Below are 18,095 nucleotides of genomic sequence, written 5' to 3' on the forward strand. Positions count from 1 at the left end.
GCCTTCAGCTCAGGTCATGATCCCAGGGTCCTGGGATAGAGCCCCGCACTGGGCTCTCTGCTCAGCAGGGAGCCTGCTTCCCCCCCCCCCTCTGCCTGCCTCTCTGCCTACTGTGATCTCTGTCTGTCAAATAGATAAATAAAATCTTTTAAAAAAAAAAGAAAGTGATTATTAAATGTGGTTATCCATGAAGCATTTGAAGACCATGGAGACCCATGTTCAAATGAGCGGTTAAAGCATGAGAAAAATCTAATGAGGGGGCTAAGAATATTTACCTTGTTAAGCCTCTTAAATCCAAGTCTCTGCAGTGCTTGCCGTGACTCAGTTGAGCAGCTTCATGGCTTAATCTTCTTACTTCCACACTCCTCTTTCTCAGCTTCAAGGCAACTCATTCCCTCCACTCAGGCTGGTGTAGCTTTCCAATCTGTCATGTTTGTTCATTCTTTTAAAGCACAAATTTTTACACCCCTCCCCCACACACACACACATGATGTAGGTGAAACTCATGCTCTTGAGGCTTTGGGGAGTTCCTTTGAACGAGACTGATTGATTGATTGATTGATTTGGAGAGAAACATAATAATAACGAAGAATGTGTTCTGTTTCGTTTTTTTGTGTGTGTGTGCTTCCATAGGCCACTTAACAAGCTTATTTTATTTATTTTTTTAAAAAGATTTTATTTATTTGAGAGAGACAGTACGAGGGAGGGGAGAAACAGAGGGAGAGGGAGAAGCAGACTCCTCACTGAGCAAGGAGTCCAATGCGAGGCTCGATCTCTGGACCCCAGGATCATGACCTGAGCCGAAGGCAGACACTTGACCGACTGAGCCACCCAGGCAGCCCTAAAACGTTTAAATATAACCGTAGCCTCTAGGCTCAAGGGTAGTGCGAATGTAATAGCAAAACCATCAATATACACACGCTAGAAAAAAATAATTTCATGTCTATTAAAAATGACTGGTTTTTCTGTTTTAAAATGCTGTTCCAGATACTTCCCCTGGGTAGATCCTCAAGCTTTCTTGAAGTTAACGTTCTGAGATATGCTCGGGCTGAGGTGGTGTGTCACTGAGAATCCCTCCAATGACCTGTGAGATGGTTGTTTGGGGAACCCCAGTTGGAAGGGAAAGCAGTTGCTCCCAAATTTAATGTAGGGAAGTCTCTTTTTTCGAAGAAGAATGTGGATGAATCATTGCGGCTGATAAAAATGAGCTGGTCCTGTCCTTGTTTGCTCTTGGCACAAAGAGGAGCACTTGCTTTAGTCTTGAGTTGGTGTTCATTGTGTGGAAGGAAGCAAGCCCCGGGAGCAGGGAAAGGGGAAAGAGAAAGTCCACCCTCTCTCCTGAGTGGCTGGAAACAGCCAGAGAAGAGTGCCCCCGAGGTGGTGGTTGCCCTCAGATGGAGAGAGGGCACGGGATGTGGCAAGACCACTAGCGACCTGGACCCAGGGACAGCCCTCAACAAGGGCCTTGTGTTCTGTAAACAGGATACATTACACACGACTATCCAACGTGCCCTAGGTGACTGCATATTTCTTAGGCAAAACATTTTTTCAAAATTTAGTTTCAAGCTGATATTTTTCTCTTAAAACTTACTATGGTGATTTTCATGTCAAAATAACGCTTAATGATAAAGCTTATTTTAGTTATTTTAATAAAGAGCTCGAGCTTTGCAAAATCTTCGCTACTGTTTTGTCTGTTTGTGGCAAAAACATGTTCTTCAGGCCGATAGTTGTTTGCAAGAGCCCAGATCCATAGACGTGTCTCCAGCCCGTGAAAAACACTCATTTTCGTCCATCTAGCTTCCCCTCGCAAAAGCTCACTTCCACCAAAAACATGAGTCTGGTCCTCCTTTTTCTTTTGACAGACATGTTTTTCTGCTGTTCTCTCTGCTCCAACCACTCCAGTAAGCGTAAATCCTTTTTTAAACTTGTCTTGAAACCATTAGGCACTAACAACTTTTTAAAAAGGTAAGACCAATTGAAACGTGGAATGAGACCATAGCAGTTCCTGAATGTTTCCTGAGACATGAATGAACTTTCTCCAGTCAGAATGTCTTCCAAGTTTATTACCAAGGGCATTTACCTGCCCAAAGACGTATCTCTAAGAACATCAGGCTAGTAATAAGGTTCTCTTACAGACGTATATTGGTACTTCAATATGATGCCCACCAGGCTGTGTTTGATTTATTCTAGAGTAGATAACTTTGTCTGAGTCTCCTCTGAACTCTTGTCTTTCTTTCTTGCAGCCCGTGCACTATGAAGAGAAGAACTGGTGTGAGGAACAGTACTCCGGGGGCTGCTATACCACCTATTTCCCCCCTGGGATCATGACTCAATATGGAAGGTAGAGTAAAAGTGTGCTAAGCTCTCACTGAAATTCCCCGAGCCTGAATCCAAATTCTAAATGGGTTTATGGACCCCTTCTCCTTTTTTATCTTGCAAATGCTAAAAAGGAAGAGAGGGAGAGAGGGAGGAAGGAAGGAAGGAATTCCCAATTTCCTTTGCATCTTGTGAATCTCCTGGGTAAAGTCATTACAACTCTGCCCCATGGAGGTGCCTTGCATTTCTGGAGTCTTCGGAAAGAGCAGTCCCAATCAATATAACCAATGAAGGTGGCCACATAAGAATGGGAGTTTAGATAGTCAGCAGGTTCGCTTACATTGTCAGAAGAATTATCTTTATACCGAGATTAGAGCTCAGTAAAATTTCCTTCAAATGGAACTGTCGGGGAGCTTGGGTGGCTCAGTCTGTGAAGCGCTGGACTCTTGTTTTTGGCTCAGGTCATGATCTCATGGGTGGTGGCATCGAGCTCCCCATTCCGCTCCAAGCTCAGTGCAGAGTCAGCTTGAGATTCTCTCTCTCCCTCTGCCCCTCCCCCCACTCGTGTGAGTGTGCTCATGCTCTCTCTCTCTTCCTCTCACTCTGTCTCTCCAATAAATAAATAAGTCTTTAAGAAAATGGAACTGTAGAAGTACCTGCATGGGTACAGCATCCATAAAAGCAATCATCAAGTCGGAATTTCTTAGAAGTTTATCACAAAGGACGCTGACCTGCCCAAAGACATATCTCTGAACACATCAGGATAATAAGGCTCTACTTCTGACCTATACTGGGTTCTTTGATATGAATTCTAGACTGGAAGTGTAGGGACTTAGGTACAGTCCTGACTCTACCCATAACTAACTTTGTCATCCTGGACAGGTCACTTCTCTCTGGACCTTGCTTTCCTTGGCAGGTGTATGAGAAAGTGCAAGATAGCATACAAGGAATAATAATCAGAATGTTAATGACAACATAAGGAATTTTTTTAAAAGACTGATTTAATTAATTAATTAATTTATTTAGAGAGCGTGATTTGGCAAAAGGGGCAGAGGGAGAGGGGGAATCTCAAGCGGCCTCCAGCTAAGCTCAGAGCCTGATGTGGGGCTCAGTCTCACCACCCAGAGATCATGACCTGAGCCAAAAGCAGGAGTCAGACATTTAACCATCGAGCCACCCGGGTGCCCCAAGAGTTACTTTTTTCTAACACTTTTTCTGAGATATAATTCACATACCATACAATTCACCCAAAGCACACAATTCAGTGGCTTTTAGCATTAACAGTGCGTGCGTCCGAGTAGGACTCACTGGTTGTTTAGATAATTGTGTTTGATGACAATGACATGGTATGGATTGGTGATCTACCAGTAACTTTTATGACCATTACAGTAATACTAAGCAAAACAATAATTTTAAGGCAAGAGCTCAATCTCAAAAAGATAAGAAATGTAGGGTAGTGTGAGGAAAAGCCTATTGGAAGTATGCAGTAAAAAGAGGGTAAGAGTGAATGTGAGCAGATGATCGATCTGTCCACCTAAATCAGTCAAAGAAGGATTAAAAGCTGCCTGTGCGAAGATACACAATGACTTTGGTGAACACTTTCCTTATCTCCCTGAAGATGGCAAAGTGTCACATATGAGAACATTCTGGGGCCAAAGAGCACCACCTGATTAGTTACTGGGTCATTAAGTTCATTTTTGGATATGCTAAGTATAGAATATGTCCATAGTAATTGCTTCATTCAGGGCGTATGGGCTAAGTGCCAACTGCTTGCCAGCTCCTGTGCTGGAGATGTCCATACCGAGAAAATTCCTCCGTGCTGTGAGGGAGCTGACCGTGTTGGGGGCTGGGGTGGGGATGGGGAGAAGAGAGGAGAGCAAACTTTGACTCTAATGTACTATGGTAAGTACTCTAATAGATGGGTATACAGATGTCTTGGGTACCCGGGGAGAGATGGGCTAGCCTTACCAAGAGAAATAGAAGAAAGCTTCATAATACACAAACTGCCTGAGGAGCGCGGAAGGCAGAGAAGGGTATTGAATGATGCACCCTGGGCAGATGGACACTTACGAGCAAACACTTGGACTCCTTCAAGTTTGTGGGAGGTCTGGGAGAAAGTTCCATGTGGCTGGGCTCTGAGTCATACTGGGGATTGAATGGAGAATCAGAAAAGTAAATAGGATCCTTTGCCTCCTACAACAGATTCTGGAAGACAAATTTCCCTTTCAACAAAGAAAGGCCAACCCGAGCAGGACTTTTGGTTTCGGTTTTGTAATGTGATTAGATTTCTGATGGCGGAATGGCAAGCTTCATACTCAGTCCCCTAAGGTGTTGAAGACAATGTCTGTCAGGCCACCGGGTGGCGGGGAGCCAAGATTCACCTGCACTGGCTTGACTCTGGCCACACGACAGAAACAGTATAAACCCCATCATGTCAGGCATTCGTGGTGACGGGACAATGCCCTGTTCTCATCTTGATTTCTTCCCAAGGACACGTATCAACCTTCATATCACCAGCTTCAATTTGGAGGGTAGAGACTAAGGCTCAGCATATCTTGGTGACCTAGCTCCCGGACCAAGCAAGGACTACCTGCCAAAGGGCTTCCCGTGACCCATCAGGTTCATGACATTTGAGGTAGTGCTGTGAGTGAGCTCTTCATGGCCCTGGAAGTAGACAGAAAACACTCGGTTTGCATTTCTAAAGGGTAGACAGAAAAAGGAATTGTAGTGAGGAAGCAATAAAAACATGTAAGGAAAATATTTTACTCCACCAAGCCATGAGAAATATACGTGGAAATAATCCCTTTTTGTGAATATATACTGTCTGCTCACTCACCTGCAAAAGAAGAGACAGGAATTTATTTTTTTTTTTTTAAGAGGCAGAGACAGGGATTTTTGCTTCTCTAGCTGCTGGATTCCACTCCACAACCACCCCCCCCCCCGCCCCGCCACCACAAGGGAAGATTCGCACAGAACAAATAGAGGAAAAATATCTCTTTGTTTGAAATTAATTCTTAGTTTTTACATTCCAATTGTTTGCATGACTAGTTCTCTAAGCTTTTATTCTGTCATCTAATATTTAATTCTAGGATTTGGCCAGGCCTTCCAGAGGTTTCCAATTTGTTGTTTGTTCCCTCGATTTGAAAAAAGTGAACATGCACGGGGACCTCTGTGGCTCAAGGAGTTAAGCGCCAAATCTTCATGTTGGCTCAGGTCATGAGATCAAGCCCCACATAAGACTTCGTGCTGGGTGCAGAGTCTGCTTGAAATTCTCTCTCTCCCTCTCTCTCTGCCCCTTCCCTCACTCATGAGCTCTAAATAAATAAATAAAATCTTACTAAAAAACAAGAAAAAAGTGAACATGTATAATGTTGATGATGATACACGAGGCAAAGTATAGAGGATAAAAACAGAGACCTTGACATTAAAGCAGGCTGTTTTCCTCCTGTGTAAAAAGCAACATTGTTTAATGAACTTGGAAAAAAGGAATTCACCTTCTCTTGCAGGGAATCCTTCCTGAGTACCTTTAGGATCTCCAGGCCTTTCTGGCTGTGGATCGTTCCAGATTATTCCATGTATTACTGGCAGCATTTAATATTCTATAATATCTTCTCTTCTACTCTCTACCCCTTTTTTATTCTTAATGGCTTCAGCGAGGAACAGTGAAGGAAAACCCACCAATTCAAGAAAACCCATTTGGTTTTCTAATAAAAGGTTTGATGGTGTACAGTGTTGACCAGGATAGAGCTTGGGTGTCCACTCTGGACAGCCACATCCCTTCCTTGATATAAAGGAAACCTGAGATAGGATGAATAATGACAGGGCAACAGTGTCCATGTCCCTTATGGTATTTTTGTCAGGGTAACAACAAAGCACCCTTCTTAGAAGCCAAGTTCTGTCCCTTTGTATAGCATATGGCCTCTTTTTGCTAACTAGTGTTGATGATACACAAGGCAAAGCACAGAGGGGGAAAAAAAAACTGACACCAGAGACCTTGACATCTGGTAGACCTAGTTCCAATACTAGGTCTGCTATTTTCTAGCACTTGTGACTCTTGGCAAGTTAGTGCATTATTTCTTCAAGCCTATTTCTCATGTGTAAAATGGGATAATGATAATAGTAGGTATGTCATGGAACTCTTTAAAAAGGTTAAATAATTCAATAGAGGGAGGAGATATAACTAGGTGACTAAGACTGTGGGTGCTCAGGGTCCCTGGGTGGCACAGTCAGTTAAGCATCCAACTCTTGGTTTTGGCTCAGGTCATGATCTCATGGGTTATGGGGTCAAGCCCCATGTGGGGTTCTGCACTCAGCTGGGAGTCTGCTTGAGGATTCTATCCCTCTGCCCCTGTACTCTCTCTCTCAGATAAATAAGTAAAACTTAAAATAAAAAAAGACTGTGGGGGCTGGAGTCAAATGGCCTGGGTTCAGATATCAGCTCTGCCACCAACTAGCCATAACCTAGAGCCTTACTAGCCATGACCTAGAGTGAATGACTGTCTTTGTTGCTGATTAGATTCCCCAGGAGGCAGACTCTGAAACACAGATTCACATACAGGATATATTCTCGAGACAGCCCTTGAGGTCAGTACTTGCAGAAGTGAGAGGAAGGAAGCAAGAGTGGGCAGAGGGAGAAGTTGTACTGCGGTGAAGGCCTGAGCTGAGCCCATAGGAAGCTCTAGAGCTAGGATGTGCCTTAAGAGTTGTTTCAAGTTGGAGCGCAGGGGGAAAGGAGTCCTTATCGCCCCATGGTGCTTAGTCATTGAATGCTCCTGGTTCTGGAAGAAGCATGAGCTTGAGGTGATGCAGTTCTCTTCAGCAGAGCCAATCCCTGGAGAGGATTGACATCCGAAGACATCTTCTGGCAGCATTCCCAGCATCTGGGAATAAATCCTTCATTCCTGAAGTGGGGGGTGCTCTTGGTAGTGTATCACAGTGTCACAGTCCGTGTAACTTAGTATTCTCATCTGCAAAATGGGGATAATCTTAACACTTAATCTTAAGGCTGTGGTGAGGATTAATGCACTTTGAAGAGGGCTTGGCACCCAATAAATCTTAACTGTTATTTAAGCGGTAAAACTCTTAACACAGGTAGCAGTAAGCTCTCAGTGAGTCGCAGGGTTTTTTTGTTTGTTTTTTTGTTTTCAAGATATAGTGAGAGAGAGAGAGAGAGAGTGAACAGGGGGAGGGGGCAGAGGGAGAGGGAGACAAGAAAACTCCCTGCTGAGTGCAGAGCCCAGTGCAGGGCTCGATCTCATGACCCTGAGATCATGACCTGAGCCAAAACCAAGAGTCAGATGCTTAACTGACTGAGCCACCCAGACGACCCTAGTGAGTGGTAGTTTATGGCCATAGTCAGGCTCACAGATTTGTTACCTGTCACTGATGGAGAAGTCCTTAAAATCATTGTTCTGTGTCCTCTAAGTGATGGGGAATCCAGAGCTTAATGAGAGGAATTGATTTGCCAAGTCCATTGGTGGACTCCCCAACAAGTAGGGAACTGAGGCAGGTGTCACCTTGCTTGGACCTGGTGAGCCATAAAAGGATTGGGCCCTAATAGTCCCTCATTTCATGTAGGTGAAGCAAATACATACTCCATTGACATCATCCCCTATACCTGTAGGCTCTTAGTGCAGGAGCAGCCTTCAGCTTTTACTCCTTGTCTGTGACAAGGATCATGCAGTAGCTGGAGGCACCTGTGAACGTCATCCCAGAATTGCCCATGAACTCCCAATGCTTAGTATCAGAGGAAACCATCCGGATTTGGTCTTTGTGGGAGGGCTCTTCTCTGTCTCTCTGAGACTGACCACTTTTACCTCTTCGCTTTTGTTTCAAGGGTTCTGCGACAGCCTGTGGGCAAGATTTATTTCGCTGGCACTGAGACAGCCACGCACTGGAGTGGTTACATGGAGGGGGCCGTGGAGGCTGGGGAGAGAGCAGCCCGGGAGGTAGGGCCTTGGGTCATGGACTGTGGGAAAGGAGGTAATGCATGGGTCTTATAAGCAGGTCAAAGATGTCTGAGATCCTGGAGGCCAATTCCCCAGTGACCTCCATCTGAAGACCCATGAAACACCATTTTAACAGTATCCTCAAGTGCAATGAACACCTTAACCCAAAAGTAATAATGAAAATATCGATCACATCGCCCAAAGTGAAAAGATCCCATGGGGCAAAAGATCCTGATGGTTATACTTGAGAAATCACCCAGGACTAATGTTATAGAACCCAAAATGTTTTTTATGATGACTCAGAATTCATTTATATATTTCCTAACAATCCCTATGTCTCATTCCTATCGAGGCATGTTCATAACTACTCAAATCTATGGTGAGCCCCATGGTTGGGGCTTCTTATGTCATAGCTGAAAGGCCTTTCAGAGCCTTTCAAAGATTGAATGAACTATGTTGGCGTTTACCCTGGTGTTTTGGATGGATATCCTGAGAGACAATCAGTTAGTCTTTTATTTAAAGAGGAGATTAGCAGCAGAAAGATGGTGTCAGCTCTGTTACTCACCAAAATCCTCTTTTCAGATCCTGCATGCCATGGGGAAGATCCCTGAGGATGAATCTGGCAGTCAGAACCAGAGTCACTGGTAGGTTATTTTTTATTTCATGAATTTTTAAATCCCTTTTCTCTAAAAGCAATTATTTACCAAAAGAACCACTTATAATGGTCATATACCTTTCCCTAAGTGATTTAACCCATGCGTGTTTGAAAAGATACCTTATATAAAGGGGTGCTTGGGTGGCTCAGTCAGTTGAGCCTCTGACTCTTGATTTTGGCTCAGGTGAAGATGAATCTTGGAACCCTGAAAAAAATAAGATAAAATTAAGACATTAAAAAAAATTTTAAAAATTTTAAAAATAAAAAGTACATTAAAAAGAAAACTGAAGGGATCCACGAACTCCCCAAATTGTTTATAGATTTTTGTATATATGTATTAAAGGAGTAAGAGGGGTCTTCTCAAAATTCATGGAAACTACCAAAATTGTTTTTAATCAATCTATATTTTAATTTAACTTAATTTCATTAAAATTTTTGATAAAAAAAAAAAGATCTCAGGATTGTGAGATCGAGCCCTGGGTGGAGCTCATGCTGGGTATGGAGTCTGCTTAAGATTCTCTTTATCCCTCTCTCTCTACCCGCTCCCCCCCCCCCGCCAAAAAAGGGAAGAATTTAAAAAGATACCATGAGCTGGGTAGATGAGAGATTTAAAAGAAATTGATAAACTTATAGCCTGCCACATCCATTGCAGATTATTAGGAAAAAATATAATTTCTTTTGGTCAGAGAGTTCTTGAACATATTAAGAACTCAATAAATGCCTCCTGAATAAATCTCTTAACAGTGGGTAGGAAATAAAAGGAAAATAAGTCAGCATCCACTGTCTAGGGACCAAGGAGTGGAATGAAAAAGAGCAGATGTAGATTAGAAAAGTATTTTCAATATATGCACTGTCATTTTTGTAATAAAACCCCAGGAAGTTTTCCTGACTGGAAGGAAGGACACAGAGGATAGAGTGAAATGCACTGCAGAGGACAAGGGTCAAAAAGGTCAAAGTTATTCCTTGATCAGTGTGAAGTCCAAAAAAATAGCCATGCCCGTCCGAGTCATTGCTTCAGTGCTTTTGTCAAAGATGGGACTGGGGGCTGAGTGGACCACAGATCCATTCAACTCAACAAATATTTATCGTGTACTGACTTGGCATCAGCTACCATGCTAAGGGTAGAGCAGTGCTTTCACGGAGCAACAACATGTGGGGAAAATAGATGATAACCAGAAAGTATAAATGTCATGGAGCAGACTTGTCAAGGTGTAAAAAGTGGAGGCCATTTTAGCCTGGGGTCACAGAAAAGGCTCCGCCAGGAGCCTGTAAAGTAAGACTTGAAGGATGAGTCCGAATTAGCCAAGTAAAGGGCCTAGTGGGGAATGGGGACAAGTGCCATGAGCAGCAGGAACATTGTATTTCCTGGCGTAGAGGTGGGCAGGAGTGGGTCATGTTCAAAGAACTGGAGGAAACAAAGAATTTCTGAAGCAAAGTGAGTAAGCCCTGTACTGACACCAAATGTTCTCTGAACCCAGGACGTCCCTGCGCAGCCCATCACCACGACCTTCTTGGAGAGACATTTGCCCTCCGTGCCAGGCCTGCTGAGGCTCATTGGGTTGACCGCCATCTTTTCAGCAACCGCCCTTGGCTTCCTGGCCCACAAAAGGGGTCTACTGGTGCGGGTCTAACCAGTGTGTGGGTTGGGGGCAGGGGTTGTAATGAGGTTCCAAAAAGATGTAAAGACTGTAGAATGACGTGGGGAGCGTGAAGATAAGTCAGACTTCTGACCATAAGAAACACGGTATGTCCATTTCCAGTTGACCCCTGCATATAGTCCCTTACCTGGCTTCATGCTCTTTCTTGCCCATTTCCAAGTTTACTGCGCTCAGAATCTTTCTAGTAGTTAAACAGGCTTCTTAAAATCCTCACTGTGCCACGATGCACCTTGCCCATGCACAAAAAACTAGTTTTTTCCCCATCTCTGTGGCTTTGTGCTGGTCCTTTCTCTTAGGTGTAACATCCTTTTTGTCCAAATTCTCTGCACTTGTCCTTCGAATCCTGTATTGTTATAGCTGGGCCTTAGAGAATATCTAGTCTTCACTTTCTTTTGTAGTGTTGATCAAGCCAAGGCCAGGAGAGTTGGAACTTAAATCGCCCAAGTTTCACAATAAGCCACCTGTATCTAGGGGACTAGAACACAAGTCCATTGCTTCTCCCATCCCCCCCAGGGTGTATGCCCCAGTCACCCTCTTCCACTCCCTGCCATGGTCATCGATGGTGTCCCTTTGTGTGGGTTTATGCCATACTAAGTTGTTAGGTGCTCCTCAGTGCTACTCAGTATACATCTTTAAAGTATTACTGTCTTGTGCAGTGTGTCTTCAGCTGATTTCAGTTTCTTTGAGGATAGGAATCTTGCTTTTTCTTCCTTTTGTATCCTCCCATTATGTCTGGATACAAAGTTCAGTATGTATTTGTGCAATTAAAATAAACTCGATTGACCAGATGTCTGTTGTCTTTTCTTTTTGGGTAATGACTTTCAGGGTTTTGACAGATCAAATCAAGACCCAGTATTAGGCATATAATTGTGGCTTTAAACCCTTTGGTCAAAATTTCCTTGAAGCCCAGATGATGATGTGTGTGTGAGCACTTGGTAAATGATTTATAATGATAAAATAAGAATGCTAAAAGACAGCACTCCTTCCTTTCACCCCTCTCAAAAGACCTGTCAAAGTAATTGACATATTAATAAGATCTGTTAACTATTAAGATAATTATAATATTTCAGTTACCCTTTCATATTCTTTATCAGTGCAAAGCTTTACTAGGTACACTCATTAATTTAAAACTACAGTTTCACAGTCCATTAAATCCTATTTAAACGACTTTTTAAATGCTATCATTTCAAAGTATTCATACCTCTCAACTCCCAAGGTCACTTTTTATCAGAATAGATTTTAAATCCATAAATGACCATTTTCCTACTCTCCTTTAGAAATGGAATTTATTATTATTAGCATAAATGCAGTGTGAGAAATCTCCATGATTAACCAATAATAGCATAGATTTGCTGATTTTACAGTGACATTTACATTCGTGAATTTATAAGAACTTTAGAGACTAAATGAGGAAGTTAAAGAACCCACTGAGACTATGGGGCACCTGGGCAGCTCAGTCGTTAAGTGTCTGCCTTCGGCTCAGTTCATGATCCCAGGGTCCTGGGATCGAGCCCCACATGGGGGTCCCTGCTCAGCAGAAAGCCTACTTCTCCCTCTCCCACTCCCCCTGTTTGTGATCCCTTTCTCAATGTCTCTCTGTCAAATAAATAAAATCTTTAAAAAAAAAAAAAAAGAACCCACTAAGACTTTGTATGTAAACAGTGTGATTTTTTGAATCTCAAAATTAATGTACTTGGGATAGAGATGTCTTCTTGAGCATGTTTCCCTTCAAAAACATTTACCCCCAAATTTGTCACATTATTAACTCCCAACACATCCATTAAGAAAGAGTCAAACAGGGGAATGCAAATCAAAACCACAGTGAGATACCACCTCATGTCTGTTAGAATGACTTACCATCAAAAAGACAAGAGATGGGATGCCTGGATGCCTCGATTGGTTAAGTGTCCAGCTCTTGATTCCAGCCTAGATCATGATCTCAAGGGCATGGAATGGAGCCCCACATCAGGCTCTGCACTGAGTGTGGAATCTGCTAGAGACTCTCTCCCTCTACCTCCCCCCACCCTGCCACTACCCGCTCACGTATGCTGGTGAGGATATGGAGGAAAGGGAAACTGTGCATCTTTGGTGGGAATGTAAAATGGTGCAGCCACTATGGAGAACAGTATGGCGGGTCCTCAAAAAATTAAAAGTACAACTGTCTTCTGATCCAGCAATCCACTACTGGGAATATATCCAAAGAGAATGAGAACACCATGTTGAAGAGATCTCTGCATCCGCCATGTTCACTGCAGCATTATTGACAATAGCCAAGGCATTGGAAACTACCCAAGTGCCCATTGACAGCTGAATGGATAAAGAAGTTGTGGCATTTATATATAAAATGGAATATTATCCAGCCGCATAAAAGGAAATCTTGACATTTGTGACATGGCTGGACCTTGAGAGCACGATGCTAGGAGAAATAAATCAGACAGAAAGACAAATACTATATGATCTCACTTACATGTGGAATCTAAAAACAAAACAACAAAACCCAAACTCAGAAAAAGAGATCATACTTGTGATTACCAGAGGCAGGGGTTGTGTTGCATGTCAATTATATTTCAATATAACTGGGGGGAAAAGATTTATTGAACTTTCAAAAAGGAAGAATCAAATCAGGAGTTACTTGTTCCAAGAATCTCCCGGACCATTTATCCTCCTTTTGGTCAATGTGGTCCTTATACTTTGTTCTCCAGATGCCCCGTACACAGACCTCGTGTCTGGCATGTACCCCATGGTATGGCCACTGTGCCATCTTGTTGACCTGCGTGATGTCACTGAGGTTCCCAGCCACATTAGGTGCAGTTACCAAGGCAAATCCCAAGATGGACAAAAAATGGGAAACTTCCAAGGAAAGACCTAAAAACTAGTTTCTTCTCTGTTGAAACTCCTTGCCAGTTTTGAGGGTGTAAAAAGAGTGGGGAGAGGTTTATGAAGGGGTAGATTAGTGAAGGGCTCTCTCTGGAGGGAGCTTTTATGCTCCGAGTCCAATGCACCCCAAGAAGGAAGGAGAGGGGTGCTATCTTCTCATCCCAAACCTCGTGAGAGGGGTTTGTTTCCTTTGAGAGCTTGACATACTCCTGAGGAATCTAAAGCCCTAGACTCCGCTCTAGGTGTTTCTGACCAGAGAGCAAGGGACAACCATCACAGAGACAGCCGAGAAATAGAAGCTGAATGGGTATTGAAATTGACCACAAGGAAGGCACTGCCTGTGTTGGGGTAGTCCAAGTCAGAAAGGGCCAGCATGAGAATCTGAATAAAACTCCACAACTGGGGCACCTGGGTGGCTCAGTCATTGGGCGTCTGCCTTCGGCTCAGGTCATGACCCCAGGGTCGTGGGATCGAGCCCCATATCGGGCTCCCTGCTCCACGGGAAGGCTGCTTCTCCCTCTCCCACTTCCCCTGCTTGTGTTCCCTCTCTCGCTGTGTCTCTCTCTGTCAAATAAATAAAAATAAAATAAAATAAAAATAAATAAAACCTCACAAGTGTCCCCACAAGAGTTGGTTCTCATGACAGTCCCAAAGCATATAAATCCATCTTACAAGAGGGCCAGTCAAGTAGGAGCGTTCACTGAGCCCCCTTGCCTCATCCTTTTCCACACATACCCCTGAAGTCCCAGAATGTACAGTGGGCAAGCTAAGCAAGGTATACAGAAGGAAAGGAAACATTAGCCATAGGCTTCTGTGAGTTGGCATGACAGGCCCTGAAATGGGTCCTAACTGGAAGAGAAAAGAAAATCAAACTCTAAATCAAGCTCAAAATAAATAAAAAATAAATAAATAAACCAAGTTCAGAGATTTGGTTGTTCTACAATATTGGACATTCAAATTATTGAATTGAAACTGGTTTGTGACTTAAGCCTTAGGACTGCCTCTAATTTAAGAGTGACTGGTAGAGTCACAGACTGCCAGAGTGTTTGAATGCAAGAAGGGGAGGAACATCTCTCCCTGTGCAGGTTTAAATGAACAGTGGAAGAGAAAGAAAGTTGTAATTTCTTTACCACCCATTTCATGTATTGGTGTTCTTATCAACTATTCTTTAGAGCAGAGACTGTTTTTCTATTCATCTTTTCAGCCTTTGTATCTCTTATGGTGCCTAAGCCACCATAGTGTCTCAAGATGGATTCCTGTAATTTTCATTGTAGTTCTGCTATTTATAATTCTGACCATCCGGTTACACCTGCTTACACTTTGTAAAGAGGATGTTCCCGTGCCTTCTTTTGCAGAGAGCTCAGTTTCATTTTTTCTCAGACTCATTGTGAAAGTACTATCTTCTCGACTGTATGTGAGTCAGCGTAGCACTGATAATGTTTGGATCCAGTTTCCTTTTTGAGTCAATGGAGTCTAAGCAGTGATTCTCAATGGGGGTTGCATAGCAGAATTACTGGGGTGCTTTAGAAAGAACCACATACCTAAGCTTTACATGGAGAGTTTAATGTAGCAGGTTGGGTAGAGAAAGGGCAAGTGTCTTCATAAACCTTCTGTCAAGGTCCAAAACTGAGCCCTTCTCACAGGACAGCTGCTCTGCCTTCATTCCCTTTCAGCTATCTAGGTATATCAGGGTGAAAAGAAAGTGCTTATAAAACACTTGGAATACGGGCACCTGGGTGGCTCAGTGGGTTAAGCCTCTGCCTTTGGCTCAGGTCATGATCTCAGGGTCGGGATCGAGCCCTACATTGGGCTCTCTGCTCAGTGGGGACTCTGCTTCCCCCTCTCCCTCTGCCTGCCTCTCTGCCTACTTGTGATCTATCTCTCTCTCTCTCTCTCTCTGTCAAGTAAATAAAATCTTTAAAAAAAAAAACAACACTTGGAATAGAAGGGAACAGTGTCACCCACTGAAAGCCAAGCATTAAATCCATCACGATAAAGAGTGAGACCTATTTCCTGGATCATAGGAACTACTTGAATCAAGAAGGGCTATCTTTCTATTGGAAAGCATGATTGTCTTTAGCTGGGTCCCAAAGGTTCCCCCAAAGGCAGAGCCTGAAGCAATGGCTTTGATGCAGATCATTCGCTCTAGGAAGTGATCTCAGGGAGCCAAAGGGGGACAAGGAAGAGCGAAACAGGGAAGGAGGGAATGCCAGTCCCCAGGGTTGCAGTATCGAATTGGCCATTGCTGTGGGCTCCTGGGGCTCGGTCCTCCTGGAGAGCCTCTGAGGAGCCACAAGAAATTCATCTCAGACTAGATCAACAGAGGGAGTTGAGGGAGTTAAGGGAGTATTCATCTCCCATTGGCCAAAGTTTTCCGGCCAAAGTTTTCCGTAGAATGCTTAACTTGCTTTCACTTCCAGGATTGCCCGTGTATCAGATTGGCTGCTGACTGTGCTGTTAGTAACTTGCGCAGCTGGTTGCTGGTTGCTATAGCAACAGCGGGAGTAAAAAGACAGGCTGAGGGGACGGACGTGGTGGTGTCCAAGAGGTGCCCTATAGAGGCTCCTGCATGGCTCAGTTGGTTAAGTGTCTGCCTTCAGCTCAGGTCATGATCCTGGGGTCCCATCGAACTCCTTGCTCAGCAGGGAGCCTGCTTCTCCCTCATCCTCTGCTCCTCTGCCTGTTTGTGCTTGCTTTCTCTCTCAAAAAATAAAATCTTTTTTTTAAAAAAAGGGTGCCCTATGGGCGCCTGGGTGGCTCAGTGGGTTAAGCCGCTGCCTTCGGCTCAGGTCATGATCTCAGGGTCCTGGGATCGAGGCCCACATCGGGCTCTCTGCTCAGCAGGGAGCCTGCTTCCCTCTCTCTCTCTCTCTGCCTGCCTCTCCATCTACTTGTGATCTCTCTCTGTCAAATAAATAAATAAAATCTTTAAAAAAAAAAAAAAGGGTGCCCTATATATAGGGGACAATATGCAAATTAAAGGAGAAGTGTGGCTTTTTGGGAAGAACTTCTGAATCTTGGGAATAAATCTGTTTATGTGACATTCTTGTGGGTATTTTAGTTATACAAGTACATTCCAATTTGAGACCTTCGAGACTGCCCAGCTGGGGTAAATCCCATGACTGGTAAGGTCTCATGCAAGAAAGGTGTCTATGAAACACAGTGCTTACCATGCCTGTGGTCTCCTTTCAAAAAGAGTGGTCAGAGGTGGATCCTTGCAACCAGGTCACCTGCTTGTGTGATCTACTACCCTGATGACGACTGACTGGATCACGGCTGATTCCTGAGTCAAAGAGGGCTCTCTGTGAGTGCTCAATGGCCCATGCATTGACTGGCCCAAAGACTTTCTGTGGCACTGGTGAAGATAAAGGACACAGGTTTCGGGGGAGCCTAAGCCACAGGAATGAGGTGTAATGGTGCCTGATCCTGACACGTGACTTTAGAGTGGCTGCTGTGTCACTTGACCTACTGAGACATCTCAACAATGATGGATGTTCCAGGACATAGTGAGCTGATTTTCTATGGGAACAGAGTGTACTCTGCCAATATTCCTCCCTCCTACCTGCTTTCTTCCAAACTTCAACTCCACTTGTCCTCAGTTACCTAGCCCTTGGTCCTTTAGGCGTTTGTCTCCTGGACAATCTGTCAGGATAGGATCCCTTTATTTCCATCTTAGCCTAGGCCCAGAACTAAAAGGACAAGTCCTCATTTCAACAATAGACTAAACTGGGACACCTGGGTGACTCAATCAGTGAAACGTCTGCCTTTGTCTCAGGCCATGATCCTGGGGTCCTGGGATTGAGTCCTGCGTCGGGCTCCCTGCTCAGCAGGGAGCCTGCTTCTCCCTCTGCCCCTCCCCCCCGTTCATGCTCTTCCTCTCTCTCTCTCAAATAAATAAATAAGTAAATAAATAAATAAATAAAATCTTTAAAAAACAAAACAGAAAACCCAATAGATTTAAACCTTGTAAACCAAACAAAATAGTCTAGAATGTTCTGGACTCTAGGGGACTGTGTAGACAAACTGGTGTACTGTGGTGGTGAAACTGCTCTTACTGTTTGTTTCCTGCCAGTTTGTTTTTTAAGTGCTGAGAAGACTCATTTGAGCTGGAAATTCTCCTGGAGAGTGACCTTAATGACATTTCGGTCTATGGACACTAGAAGCCAAGCTCCTGTATTGGAAATAACTAATCTAATCAGACCTTGCACTAACCCCGGGCTCCTCCTTTCTGATGTGATTGCTCTTGTCATTTCTGCTGAGACCATGCAGTGAGTCACTGATATATCATATACCAGTCCAGCAGAATGACCTTCAGCCTCTGGCCCCCATCCATGATCCCTTTGACTTCTTCTTTCACCTTTCTTTACCTCTCTAATCCCCAACCATTTCTTCCTTAAGCATTCTAGTCCAGTTGATTCTCCTTGAATATTTACTTTCCTGCAAGGCAAAAGGCTGAGTGGCACTGAGTTTTCGTACTTGACGTTGACATATCCAATTGCCTTCCCTCTAGGCCATTTCATTGTATTATATTTTCTTTTCCCTAACTTGCTGTCAAGAGCTTTTCAATACCAGAATCTTCCCTGGGTTATAGAAAAGCAGGGAGAAAGTCCTGGAGTTATAGTAGAGGATTGGGGGGTGGGG

At 43.8% G+C, this 18,095-nt stretch overlaps 1 protein-coding gene across 1 annotated transcript in view; it reads left to right on the forward strand.

The window, feature by feature from the left end:
• MAOB (monoamine oxidase B) overlaps positions 1–11,365 on the forward strand; it is a 98,268-nt gene extending 86,903 nt beyond the window's left edge. Inside the window, 5 exon segments of the mRNA XM_047715219.1 lie at positions 2,244–2,341; positions 8,153–8,264; positions 8,847–8,880; positions 8,883–8,908; positions 10,398–11,365. Of these exon segments, the coding sequence (XP_047571175.1) occupies positions 2,244–2,341; positions 8,153–8,264; positions 8,847–8,880; positions 8,883–8,908; positions 10,398–10,550 (423 nt within the window). The 3' untranslated portion in view covers positions 10,551–11,365.
• The last annotated feature ends 6,730 nt before the right edge of the window (positions 11,366–18,095 follow it).

This window comes from Lutra lutra, chromosome X (assembly GCF_902655055.1).
Source record: "Lutra lutra chromosome X, mLutLut1.2, whole genome shotgun sequence".
Lineage (NCBI taxonomy): Eukaryota > Metazoa > Chordata > Mammalia > Carnivora > Mustelidae > Lutra > Lutra lutra.